This window comes from Oncorhynchus masou, chromosome 8 (assembly GCF_036934945.1).
Source record: "Oncorhynchus masou masou isolate Uvic2021 chromosome 8, UVic_Omas_1.1, whole genome shotgun sequence".
Lineage (NCBI taxonomy): Eukaryota > Metazoa > Chordata > Actinopteri > Salmoniformes > Salmonidae > Oncorhynchus > Oncorhynchus masou.
The window spans coordinates 16,400,222-16,413,601 of record NC_088219.1 but is presented as its reverse complement, the minus strand read 5'-3'; the positions used below and the strand labels follow the sequence as shown (position 1 = coordinate 16,413,601).

Here is a 13,380-nt window from a genome sequence, read left to right as displayed (position 1 = left end):
TCTCTGCAGCTCTCCACCAATCAGGCCTTTATGGTAGAGTGGCCAGACAGAAACCACTCCTCAGTAAAAGGCACATGACAGCCCTCTGGAAGTTTGCAAAAGGCACCTAAAGGACTCTCAGACCATGAGAAACAAGATTCTCTGGTCTGATGAAGCCAAGATTGAACTCTTTGGCCTGAATTGCTAAGCGTCACATCTGGAGGAAACCTGGCACAATCCCCACAGTGAAGCATGGTGGTGGCAGCATCATGATGTGGGGATGTTTTCAGCTGCAGGGACTGGGAGACTAGTCAGGGTCGAGGGAAAGATAAATGGAGTAAAGTACAGAGATCCTGGATGAAAACCTGCTCCAGAGCGCTCAAGACCTCAGACTGATGTGAAGGTTCACCTTCAAACAGGACAACGACCCTAACCACACAGGCAAGAAAATGCAGCAGTGGCTTCTGAATGTCCTTGAGTGGCCCAGCCAGAGCACAGACTTGAACCCAAACAATCATCTCTGGAGAGACCTGAAAATAGTCATCCTCATCCAACCTGACAGAACTTGAGAGGATCTGCAGAGAAGACTGGGAGAAACTCCCCAAATACAGGTGTGCCAAACTTGTAGCGTCATACCCAAGACGACTCTAGGCTGTAAATGCTCCCAAAGGTGCTTCAACAAAGTACTGAGTAAAGGGTCTGAATACCTATGTAAATGTAGAATAAGGCTGTAACGCAACAAAATGTGGAAAAAGTCAAGGGGTCTGAATACTTTTCAAATGTATGTCTTCATACTGTAAGTTGTAGACAATAAACTGTATATTATTTCAATATTATTCCCCCCAGACTTTTCTCTACCTGTGTTGGTACACGATCATGTCCTTGCTTGGACATTATAACAACTTCTTCTATGCCTGTCACTTGCTGGACATAGCCATCGGTGTGAAGGATCTGCGTACTATCCTGTCCTCTGTCACCCACAATGGGAAACAAGTAAGAGCTGACCAGGAAGACTCTTCCAGCCTCCGTGTGTAGTGAATGTGTGGCTGATTCTACTCATTCCCTGTCTCCCTCCTAGCTCATGATGACATTGGGCTTGTTGGCAGTGGTGGTGTATCTCTACACTGTAGTGGCCTTTATCTTCTTCCGCAAGTTTTACAACAAGAGTGAAGATGAGGATGAGCCGGATATGAAATGTGACGACATGATGACTGTGAGTCAGGGTTTCTGTCTCTGGTCTGCTCTGTGTGGTATACAATATGTTGTATAGTGGAGTCTACTTACTCCTGCCCTATATTTGATGTGTTCTCTTCCCTCCACTTTTCGTCAGTGCTACCTCTTCCATATGTATGTGGGCGTGCGTGCTGGCGGTGGCATAGGGGACGAGATCGAGGACCCGGCAGGAGACGTGTACGAGCTCTACCGGGTCATCTTTGACATCACCTTCTTCTTCTTTGTCATTGTTATCCTGTTGGCCATCATCCAGGGTAAGGAACCCGACCCTCTTATGCAGTCCAAAACACTACCCAACTACTGTACAGTATACCTCAAGCAAGACCAATTTCTGTCTGGGCATACTGAATGGATGGAAGGAGATATCTAGTCATAATTCCATTCTCCAGTGAGGCTGTGAGCTTGTGTGCTACCTACAGGTCTGATCATTGACGCCTTCGGAGAGCTCAGAGACCAACAGGAGCAGGTTAAGGAAGACATGGAGGTAGAAATCATTCATTTTATTGCTTTCCTCAGTTTTAGGTGAGTGAGTCAGATAGTTATGCACATACCAGCATTTTGTCTACCGTTTCTGTTTATTTGATCCTTGTAGACCAAGTGCTTCATCTGTGGAATTGGAAGCGACTACTTTGATTCGACGCCGCACGGCTTCGAGACCCACACCCTAGAGGAACACAACTTGGCCAACTACATGTGAGTGTTCTCCCTGTCAGGCAGTCAACAGTGTGTGTCCATGTCCATCAGCCATCACAATGACCTGCCTGTCTGTCCTCTGCAGGTTCTTCTTAATGTACCTCATCAACAAAGATGAGACGGAGCACACTGGCCAGGTGAATCTGTCTGTCAGTCTTTCTGTTTGTGACACCAAATTCTTCGCCATTCATTTCAATTGGCTGTCTCTTCTTTTCACCCTCTAACCTACTGTCCTCTGTTGCAGGAGTCGTATGTGTGGAAGATGTACCAGGAGCGAGCGTGGGACTTCTTCCCTGCTGGCGACTGTTTCAGAAAGCAATATGAGGATCAGCTTGCATAACCATACTACTACAATTAGTAGGTTTAATATCATACTGTAATGTACTACTACAATTAGTTGGTTTAATAACATACTGTAATGTACTACTACAATTAGTGGGTTTAATATCATACTGTAATGTACTACTACAATTATTAGGTTTAATAACATACTGTAATGTACTACTACAATTAGTAGGTTTAATAACATACTGTAATGTACTACTACAATTAGTAGGTTTAATAAACCAGACTGAAATAACTGTACTATACTGTAACCATACTAAACCAGACTGAAATAGCTGTACTATACTGTAACCATACTAAACCAGACTGAAATAGGTTTAATAAACCAGACTGAAATAGCTGTACTATACTGTAACCATACTAAACCAGACAGCTGTACTATACTGTAACCATACTAAACCAGACTAGCTGTACTATACTGTAACCATACTAAACCAGACTGAAATAGCTGTACTATACTGTAACCATACTAAACCAGACTGAAATAGCTGTACTATACTGTAACCATACTAAACCAGACTGAAATAGCTGTACTATACTGTAACCATACTAAACCAGACTGAAATAGCTGTACTATACTGTAACCATACTAAACCAGACTGAAATAGCTGTACTATACTGTAACCATACTAAACCAGACTGAAATAGCTGTACTATACTGTAACCATACTAAACCAGACTGAAATAGCTGTACTATACTGTAACCATACTAAACCAGACTGAAATAGCTGTACTATACTGTAACCATACTAAACCAGACTGAAATAGTATTATACTGTAACCATACTAAACCAGACTGAAATAGCTGTACTATACTGTAACCATACTAAACCAGACTGAAATAGCTGTACTATACTGTAACCATACTAAACCAGACTGAAATCAATGTCATCTCTCACACACAGTGCACATTGTTTGTCTGTGTTTGTAGACAATACAAATGTACATTTCTGTCAAATTTCAGTGTCTAAATCGTTTGAACAAACTTTTAGTTGCATTGCTGTACTACTTTCTACTACAAGCGTATAGTGGCTGGTACTTCTATAAAAAATGTAAAACAGAAATACCTCATTTACATAATTATTAAGTAAGTATTTAAGTAACAAGGACTAGATACAAGTACAACATTTGTGACAGTTGCTTATTTTCGCTCTCTCTCTCTCTCTGAGTGGTCGTTTGGAGTGACAACGTGGGAGATAGTCACAGAGTACATCGATTTTCCCTTTAAAACAATGCACTCTGAGACTAATGACACAACAATCTCTTTGATAATATTTGACTATTCCGCTTGAATTTCCATCCCATTGGAACAGCTCTACAACCACTCATACAGTACGTTGAATGTGCTGAGTGCCGTACTTTCTTTAAATGCTCTTCAACTGCTACTTTTCAACTGACAACATTTGTGTTGCAAACACTACAGCTTTTCCTGAAACCTTCTCTGTCTCTGTTTAATGATTAGTAATAATGTTGATTATTCTTATTTTTCTCCATAGCACTAATTATGGTTACTGTGCTGTTAACGTAGTAACTAGGGATTGTGTATTTTTTCGTTTGTTCAATGTTTTTTAATGCCGACTCTAGTCTGTGAACACTATGAATGCATTATTGTATCCAATACATTGTTTAGTTTACAAGAACTCACAACTTTGTGTTCTTAAAACAAAGATTGGTTTATTAATGAGTTTGTTCATTGGTTTATTAAATAAAGGTATTGATTTCACTTGCAGTTTGATGTAGCTTTCATTCAGTAGATGATTATACCAATTTATAACACACAGTCGCTGCCAATGAATTAGGTGATTTGATTTCTAAACTTAATATTGGGAAGATATTTAGCATGTGATGGGGGGCTGCACATTAGTAATAATTTACTGCAGTGTATGTGCACAACAAATCAATGATTTCTTTAGCGCTTGTTCATTTGACTACACAACAGTATTTCAATAAAAAGTGAATTTCAGTCCACATTTTTCAGTATTTCTATACAACCACTGGTAGTCACGGTGTATTTTCTCCAAGCCTCACTGCCTGAACACCCTACAGTCCCATCCTTGACCTGTCCGTCCAGCAGGAGAGAGGAGGAGTTCAGCCTGGAGCTGAAAAGTGGGGCTCGAAGAGGAGGCCATCCAGCTCATGCTGTCCACAGAGTCATTGAGATAGGGCTGGGCCTTGTGTTGAGGGCTGTCCACAGAGTCATTGAGATAGGGCTGGGCCTTGTGTTGAGGGCTGTCCACAGAGTCATTGAGATAGGGCTGGGCCTTGTGTTGAGGGCTGTCCACAGAGTCATTGAGATAGGGCTGGGCCTTGTGCTGAGGGCTGTCCACAGAGTCATTGAGATAGGGCTGGGCCTTGTGTTGAGGGCTGTCCACAGAGTCATTGAGATAGGGCTGGGCCTTGTGCTGAGGGCTGTCCATAGAGTCATTGAGATAGGGCTGGGCCTTGTGTTGAGGGCTGTCCACAGAGTCATTGAGATAGGGCTGGGCCTTGTGCTGAGGGCTGTCCATAGAGTCATTGAGATAGCACAAGTGCCAGCCCTGATTCTGTTCTCAATTAAATCCAAATGGTTGTGTTAACAGCCAGATCATGACACTACTCTGCTTCTCCACATCTGGCACAGAACAACATTGAGCAACAGGATGAAATCCAAGCCTCAACATCTGTTCCTGAACTCTCACCCTGCACGACACATCATTTGATTCCAATCATTCACTTAAATAACTAATATATCCGCTCATCCTGCGCTGTTTCTCTTATGTCACTGGCATGGCAACTCACATGTGGCTTCATTTGACTGCCGATTGTAGGTGCGTCCTGCACTGTATCTCACCACAAAATCCCCACCAGCGTTCCTCATAGGGTAAAATGTCTTCCTGTTGCACACACAGATGGTTTAAATGAATCATCTGACAGTAATGAAAAACAATGGAACAAAGTGATACAGGGACAGTGGGGTAAAGCACTTAATTAAAAAAAAAATACTATTTATATTTTTGACAACTTTTACTTTTACTTCCCCTCATTCCTAAAGAAAATAATGTACTTTCACTCCATACATTTTCGCTTACACCCAGAAGTACTCGTTACATTTTGAATGCTTAGTAGAATAGGAAAATGGCTCAATTCACATACTTATCAAGAGAACATCCCTGGGCATCCCTACTGCCTCTGATCTGGCGGACTCACTAAACACCAATGCTTCATTTGTAAGTTATGTCTGTTATGTGCCCCTGGCTATCCGTAAATGTATATATTTTTATTTATTTTACCTTTATTTAACTGGGCTGTGTGTGTGTGTGTGTGTGTGTGTGTGTGTGTGTGTGTGTGTGTGTGTGTGTGTGTGTGTGTGTGTGTGTGTGTGTGTGTGTGTGTGTTACCTGGGGGATGTTAGCAGTGAGGTATTCCACTCTGTAGCCCGTCCCTCTCCCTCTATCCCTCCCACCCTCTGTCTGTCTTTCCCTCTCCCTCTATCCCTCCAACCCCCTGTCTGTCTTTCCCTCTGCCTCTATCCCTCTAACCCTCTGTCTGTCTTTCCCTCTCCCTCTATCCCTCCAACCCTCTGTCTGTCTTTTCCTCTGCCTCTATCCCTCCAACCCTCCGTCTTTCTCTCCCTCTATCCCTCCAATCCTCTGTCTGCCTTTCCCTCTGCCTCTATCCCTCCAACCATCAGTCTTTCTTTCCCTCTCCCTCTCCCTCTATCCCTCCAACCCTCCGTCTTTCTCTCCCTCTCCCTCTATCCCTCCAACCCTCCGTCTTTCTCTCCCTCTCCCTCTATCCCTCCGTCTTTCTCTCCCTCTCCCTCTATCCCTCTGTCTGTCTTTCCCTCTGCCTCTATCCCTCCAACCTTCTGTCTGTCTCTCCCTTTATCCCTCCAACCCTCTGTCTGTCTCTCCCTCTGCCTAAGCACCTCTGACTCCTGTTGAGAGATGTACTGTAGGTGAGAGAGATAAGATATCTTTCCAAAATATTCCTGTACATCTTTGTGGGGAGGTCGGGACCATGTGCTCTATTTACAACACAAAGTATAGCACACACACACACACACACACACACACACACACACACACACACACACACACACACACACACACACACACACACACACACACACACACACACACACACACACACACACACACACACACACACACACACACACACACACACACACACACACACACACACACCTTGAAGATCTGTGCCACCTCATGCGTGTGCATGCTATCTTCAGATAAAGAATCTAAATGGTTAGGTTACACAAAGACCTCAGATTCATGAGTCTTCCACTGCATGCAACAACAAACGTACGGAAAGAACCGGTACGATGTCTTTTTTTTCTCCTCCATACAGTCAACGTTGTGTAGTTAATCAAATCAAATGAATCCAAACTTACATTCTCACAGCACAAGAAGGGTGTTTTATTTCAACTCTAAAATCTGGTTACTGATTTGATTGAATTGCTGTTTTTCCTGACTACTGTCACGCCCTGACCTTAGAGAGACGTTTTTATTCTCTATTTGGTTAGATCAGGGTGTGACTTGGGTGGGCAAATCTATGTTTCTATTTCTTTGTTGGCCTAGTATGGTTCCCAATCAGAGGCAGCTGTTTATCGTTGTCTCTGATTGGGGATCATACTTAGGAAGCCCTTTTTCCCACCTTAGATTGTGGGATCTTGTTTGTGTTTAGTTGCTTTCTGCACTGCATGTAGCTTTACGTTCGTTTTTGTGTTTTTTTTTTTTTTTGGTTTCATTTTAAATGAGAGTAAAATGTACGCCTACGACGCTGCACCTTGGTCCGCTCATTTCAACGAACGTGACAACTTCATTTTACTTCAGGAAAATGATTTATAGGCCAGCAGGGTTGATGTGCACCACACCACACCACTGTGGTAGTGGCTGTTTCCCCTTTCTCTTCGAAAGTCTCTCTTTCCCTTTTTCACAAGCATGTCTACATTGCAGACCGTGGAAAGCATGAGAAAAAACGCTTCTCCTCTCGACTTAATTCAAACACACTGCGGCATTATGGACACAGCAGGATTGCACCACCTCTGCCAAACCATGAATAGACAATGTTTAATGTGTTTCCCTCCTGCTCTCATTACCTCCTCCTTCACTCAGGCAGCTCGCTCAATATATAGGTTTATATTTAAAACACTGAGGATGGAGCGGAGGAGTGTTCCTACTGGCAAACTTGACTGTCTATTACCATACCAGCACTGACAATCTTTATTTAATGTCAGGTCCCTATCTCTTCAGTTTATTTGATCAAAAAACACTTGAGAATGTTTAACCAATTCCCAAATAGTTTTTTCAAGAACAATCTTTGTTCCAAAACCAGTCTTTCACAGCGAGTCACTCAACTTAGACGACTCTCGTTGCTCCTCCCATATTTCCTGTTTGTCTCTGAGCTCTGCTACATAGGTGTTGTTGCACTTGTTGAATTCCCTTATTGTAAGTCACTCAGGATGAAATCATCTGCCAAAAGGACTAAGAAATGTAGAAGTGAATACAAATAACTATCACGTCAACTCCCGCTCAACGTCACCGGTCTACTAACCACTTGTCCTGGCAACCCATCTTTACGCATACCTGGCAACCATCATTATGCACACCTCGTCTCATCGGTCACACCTGAACTTCATTAATCCCTTGATTACTTATCCTTTATATAGCACTCTTTTGTTATTAGTCATCAGGGAGTATTGTTTTTGTTTCCATGTCGACGCTTCTCGTGTTTTGTATTGCTCCATGTTTGTTGTTATTAAACTCACTAACTGCACCTGCTTCCTGACTCCCTGCATCTACGTTATAATAACGGAAAACATTAGTAATATAATTTTATAAACACTGATGGGTTGTGGGTAGAAGATTGTGGCGTACAGCTTACCTCCTTCAGCTGTGTGCAGTGTTACCCATGGTGTCCATGGGGAAGCACCGTGACTACTACGGCAAGCCACCCTCACGTCATAGAAGGTGTAGGGCTTCAGTTCAGGGATCAGGGGTTGAGCAGGTGGTACATAGACATTCTGATTATGGATCAGATTACGCAGCGTGTTGCGGTCAGGACCAGACGGAGCTGCCTGAAATATCAATCATGGTACACTGAGTGCATAAAACATTAATACCACTTTCACCTGGATTCACCTGGTCAGTCTATGTCATGGAAAGAGCAGGTGTTCATACTGTTTTATACCCTGTGTATAACTCATGAGCAGTTACTTTTAGATTGGCTCTGTATCTAGACTATTCTATAGTCAGTCACGCCAGTTTCTTGGATTAGTCTTACCTGTATAGAACACACAGAGACACGATATACCCCTCCAAAGCCAGGCTCCAGGAGATGTGTAGGGGAGAGTTGGTGACCTCTACAACTTGGATTTTCTGTGCCTGGGAGGGAACCACTATTCCAAGACAGAAAGAGAGATAGTCATGGATAAAAACCAATCCCATCAGCATGTTAAGTAATGTCTGTTGCACCCCTGCCCTGTTGGTACGGACCTGTCACAGTCCCAGAGGCTGAGGTAGCCACACCTTTACTGTTGTGTGCTTCACAGGAGAAGCTGCTGGTATGGTTGAGGCCTAAATGGTGACAGTCAGAGGTGGTCAGTGATATAATGAATGCTTTTGATTTTATCAACTCTCTTTTATGAAAGAATTTCCTCTGAAAATATGTTTTACATCACACAATACATAACAACAGAAAGGCTTTTTCCTCGTGTCACTATGTAAATGTTTTCTTTTTTATCTTTAACTCTGCATTGTTGGAAAATGACCATTAAATCAGCATTTCACTGTTAGTCTACACCTGTTGTTTACAAAGTATGTGACAAATACAATTTGATTTGATTTTGATTCGTTCTACGTGTGGCATGCAAATAAGACTTTGCCTGTGATATTGAGAGTAGAGGGAGAATGGGACACCGGGTCCTGTATCGTGTTGAGTGGTCCTCCGTTCTGCAGCCAGATGATCCTGACTGGTTCTGGAGGCCCATGGGCCAAACACAAATAAGACAGTCTTTGCCTGTGATATTGAGAGTAGAGGGAGAATGGGACACTGGGTCCTGTATCGTGTTGAGTGGTCCTCCGTTCTGCAGCCAGATGATCCTGACAGGTTCTGGAGGCCCATGGGCCAAACACTGTAGGCTGAGGCTAACAGTAGCCACCACTGTCACGTCAAGAGGCTTCACTGAGAAATGTGGGATTCCTTGAAAAGATCATGAAATTTCAGTAAAATATTGTAGAATATAGACAGACATTTTATTAAAATGAGAAAAGGGACACTTTACCCTCCAGCTGAATGTGCCCCTCCTGAGACATCAAGTCCTTCCTCCCAACTGTTGCCATACAACAGTATCTCCCAATGTCTGACAGCTTCACATTATCAATTCTGAGGACAGACAGACAGACATTTAACTAAAAATAAGATGCATTGGTGTTCTGACTGACGTAACGTAAACACACAGAGAGAGTCAAGGAAAGACCTGCGTTCACTGATGGTCAGCCAACCTCCTTCAGTGACAGGCACTTGCACTTGATTGGTGTCAGCGTAATCCAGGGATTGACCGTCCCTCAACCACACCACACCCGGAGGCTCCTCTCCACCCCCATCTCCCTGGAGAGGACAGGGCACCTGTACCGGTTTACCCAGGGATAAGGTTACGTTGGCCGGGCTCTTCAAAAACTGAAACACTTAATTTAAAAAAACAGGTGGGACACACACAACACCTCTGAATGTTAAACTGATATTCAGTGACTATTGCTTTTAATTAATTCATAGATTAATAAATACCAAAGTTCATTAGGGGAAGCATGAGTTAAGAGTAGTTTAACATTAAATAGAGAGTAAAATTGTATTGTCAATTCCTACAGATGTAGGATCTTAATTTGATCGCCCTCTTGCAAGAGAACTTTACTGCACTGCAGGAACTATAAAACTTGAAGTGTATTTGAGGTTTAAAAAGGCTTCTGAAGTTTGTAATTTCCACTCTGAAATATCAGACTAGATTTTCCCGTACGAAAAATGTATCAAACCCTACAAAAATGTTAATGAATTTATAATCCACATAATAATTAAAATGTTCTGTTGCTGCAGGATTCTTTCCTGTTGTAGCAAACTGGCTCAAATTAAAAACCTACATCTGTAACTATATCAGTCTAAAACCTTTGTAAGTAAGATAAACCAGAATGAAGGAAAAACATATACATATACTTTTAAAAAGGTTTTTGAAATAATAAAATATACGTTATGACAGCGCCTCCGTTATCGTCCATGCTGACTCACCTGGCACAGGTAGGCCTAGCACTGTAGCTATATCCATCAACAGAAGAACAACTAACGGCACACACCCTCCACTGCCGCCCATCCTCCTTCAGGTTTGCTCTTGAAGAATAAGATTGCTCTCTACTATGCCTCAGACATATTTACACGATTCCTGGCTAGAATGAGTCATCTTCCTCGCACAGTATCCAGATGTTAGACTTTATTTCTTGAAGGTTTCAGCTGCTTTCCAAAACGTATACTTTAGACTATGCCATGGGAATTCTTGAAATAGTTTTGCTCCTTTGAGGAGTCGAATTCAAAAAATAGGATACATCAAATCCAGCTAGTTTAGTTTGTAATAAGCAAATAGTCCGCGAGTATTAGACAGTCTCTCAACATCGGTTGAATTACTCTATGGGCAAACTTTAGCTCTTGACATTTGTTCCCTCCATTACTCCTCCCTCCCTTCTCTTCACTTACTTTATTGACCATCATGCACACTCAACCGTTGAAGAAACACTCCTCGACCGGATTTGGGAAAGCCTGCTCCATAATGAATGGAATTCTATAGTATTTCAATTAAAAATATTTCAAGGAAAAAATGATTTTGGATGTTTAGCTCACATCATATAATGTAAAAGTTAAAGTGTCTGTCATAGAATAAACGTGGCAAAAACAAATGTAGACATTAACCACTGGGCAAAAAAAGGTTGAATGTTTCCACATCTAAATCCACTGTCATAACATGATATACTGTCATAACATGATATACCAGTCAGCTGAGAAAACAGTAAAATGGTCAATAACAGTATTATCTTAGAGACAGCAGACTTTACACATGCAAAAACAAATGTATAGGCCTACTTTTTTATCGTTAACTAATTTAAGGGGCACATTTCACTCCTCAAGACTAGCCGGATGTGTTTCTAAAATGAGGAAACAGAGGATTTAGTAGGAGGCTACTTCCTGGTTTTGACTAAGTGGTGTACAGCTACGACCAGAAGTGACTTTTATGTAGCATGTTAATAGAACTTACGCAGCAGGTTAGGAGAATTAACGTAGTAGGTTAGGAAACCAGTTAAGGTTAGCTAAAATGTTCTCATAACCTGCTATGAAAAGTCACTTTAGGGTCATGGCTGTACCCCATCTAGTCACAACCCTATTTTATGGCAACATAAAAACATTCAACATTCAGTCCATGGGGTATTACTGCGCCCTTCTGGACGTTCTTAGAATCACAACACTGCAATAAAATGTCCTAAACCAGAACAGCATAATCTCATGCCATAGCAGTGCTCTTCAATCATAGTCCTTGGGGTTCATCGATGGCTAATACTACCTGATTCAAATAATCAACTAATAATTATCAAGCCTAAAATTAACCTTGTTTGACGGTGGGCCGGAGCAAAAGCCTACACACCCTGTTGGTCCTCAGAGCCAACAAGTATAACAAGATGCTATACATGATCTCTCATCTGGATATTCAAATAATGAATGACAGAAAAGCACATCTTCGTATGAAAGAATATGCTAGCATATGATAAAGGATGGATGCACGTATGAGAAAAGTTCATGTCAGTTCTCATTGTTAAAGTTCTTATGAAAAACAAACAAATAAAATGTTTATCTGCAGAGATGATAATGACTGTTATCCTGCAGCAAAATGCTTAAGGTCTGTTCCATGTATGATATTTTAAAACCATATGGGATTTATGCTGCAACATTCACATAGGCTATTAAAGATTAACATGGTATCAGTCTGTCCATTCCTATTTCCCACAAACCATCTGTGGAGAGATACAGCAATCCCCTGCGGCCGCCATAATCTGGGGTCAAAGGCCGGTGAGGGATTGTCAATGTGATCTCATTGCACCCTACCACAGGGGGTTGTTGTTGACTTCACATGAAAGTGTTAATGGGATTAAGATTAAGAAATACACCAATTATTGAGGATTTAAATCACTGTACATGTTTTAGTGATTGAGAACTTGAATCACTGAGTCATAGTGCATGTTTTATTGATTGAGAACTTGAATCACTGAGTCATAGTGCATGTTTTATTGATTGAGAACTTGAATCACTGAGTCATAGAGCATGTTTTAGTGATTGAGGACTTTAATCACAGTCATAGTACATGTTTTATTGATTGAGGACTTTAATCACTGAGTCATAGTACATGTTTTATTGATTGAGGACTTTAATCACTGAGTCATAGTGCATGTCTCATTGATTGAGGACTTAAATCACTGAGTCATGGTGCAAGTCTTAGTTATTTTAGTACATGCAAGTATCAATAGGAAATACTATCAAGTGGCTCAAGAGAAGAGAGGAGCTGGTGGTAATGTACCATGTCAGTAATAGCACAATAGACAGTACAGATTATATGTGCTTTACCCAGTGAATGCTTTCTCTAATTCTATATGCATTAGTGAAAATGTTGCACAAATGGTTAGGCTATAGGTCATTTTGTAGGTTAGGAATTTTGCATTAGATTTGACCATTCATACTTCAGTACTATACTTTTGATTTGCACTGGCATGTGTTGTTTGTGTGATTGTACTTGGCTTGTAAAAATCAATCTCATTCCAAGCTTCTGAACTGCCCCTGTGTGGGATGCTCCAGCTGAATGGGGATTATGCCTCGGCACTAAAACACACCAAACACACACAGGCATGCTCACTCGCCCACTTTGCATCCTTCCTAAATACAGCCATCGCTCTCTCCATCTCTTGCGCCTTTTCTCTCATGGAGGGTAACCTTTAAATATGAGTGTTGCAGGGATTCACCGTGGATTTCTCAGGAAGTATGGTAAGACACTAGTTCTCCTCTCTTTTACTTTAGTTATTTTTGTTTAGTAGTAATAATTGGTAG

The 13,380-nt window shown here is 41.6% G+C and overlaps 1 protein-coding gene and 1 pseudogene across 1 annotated transcript in view; one reads left to right on the top strand and one right to left on the bottom strand.

The window, feature by feature from the left end:
• The window catches only part of LOC135544223 (ryanodine receptor 1-like), a 94,002-nt gene extending 91,667 nt beyond the window's left edge, over nt 1-2,335 (top strand). The window contains exons 100-106 of the mRNA XM_064971676.1: nt 826-972; nt 1,058-1,192; nt 1,310-1,466; nt 1,632-1,696; nt 1,805-1,905; nt 1,991-2,042; nt 2,150-2,335. Of these exons, the coding sequence (XP_064827748.1) occupies nt 826-972; nt 1,058-1,192; nt 1,310-1,466; nt 1,632-1,696; nt 1,805-1,905; nt 1,991-2,042; nt 2,150-2,245 (753 nt within the window). The 3' untranslated portion in view covers nt 2,246-2,335. The remainder of the gene's footprint in view (nt 1-825; nt 973-1,057; nt 1,193-1,309; nt 1,467-1,631; nt 1,697-1,804; nt 1,906-1,990; nt 2,043-2,149) is intronic.
• A 2,708-nt stretch (nt 2,336-5,043) lies between these two features.
• LOC135543764 (tyrosine-protein kinase receptor UFO-like) lies at nt 5,044-10,612 on the bottom strand (annotated as a pseudogene).
• Nucleotides 10,613-13,380: the final 2,768 nt, after the last annotated feature.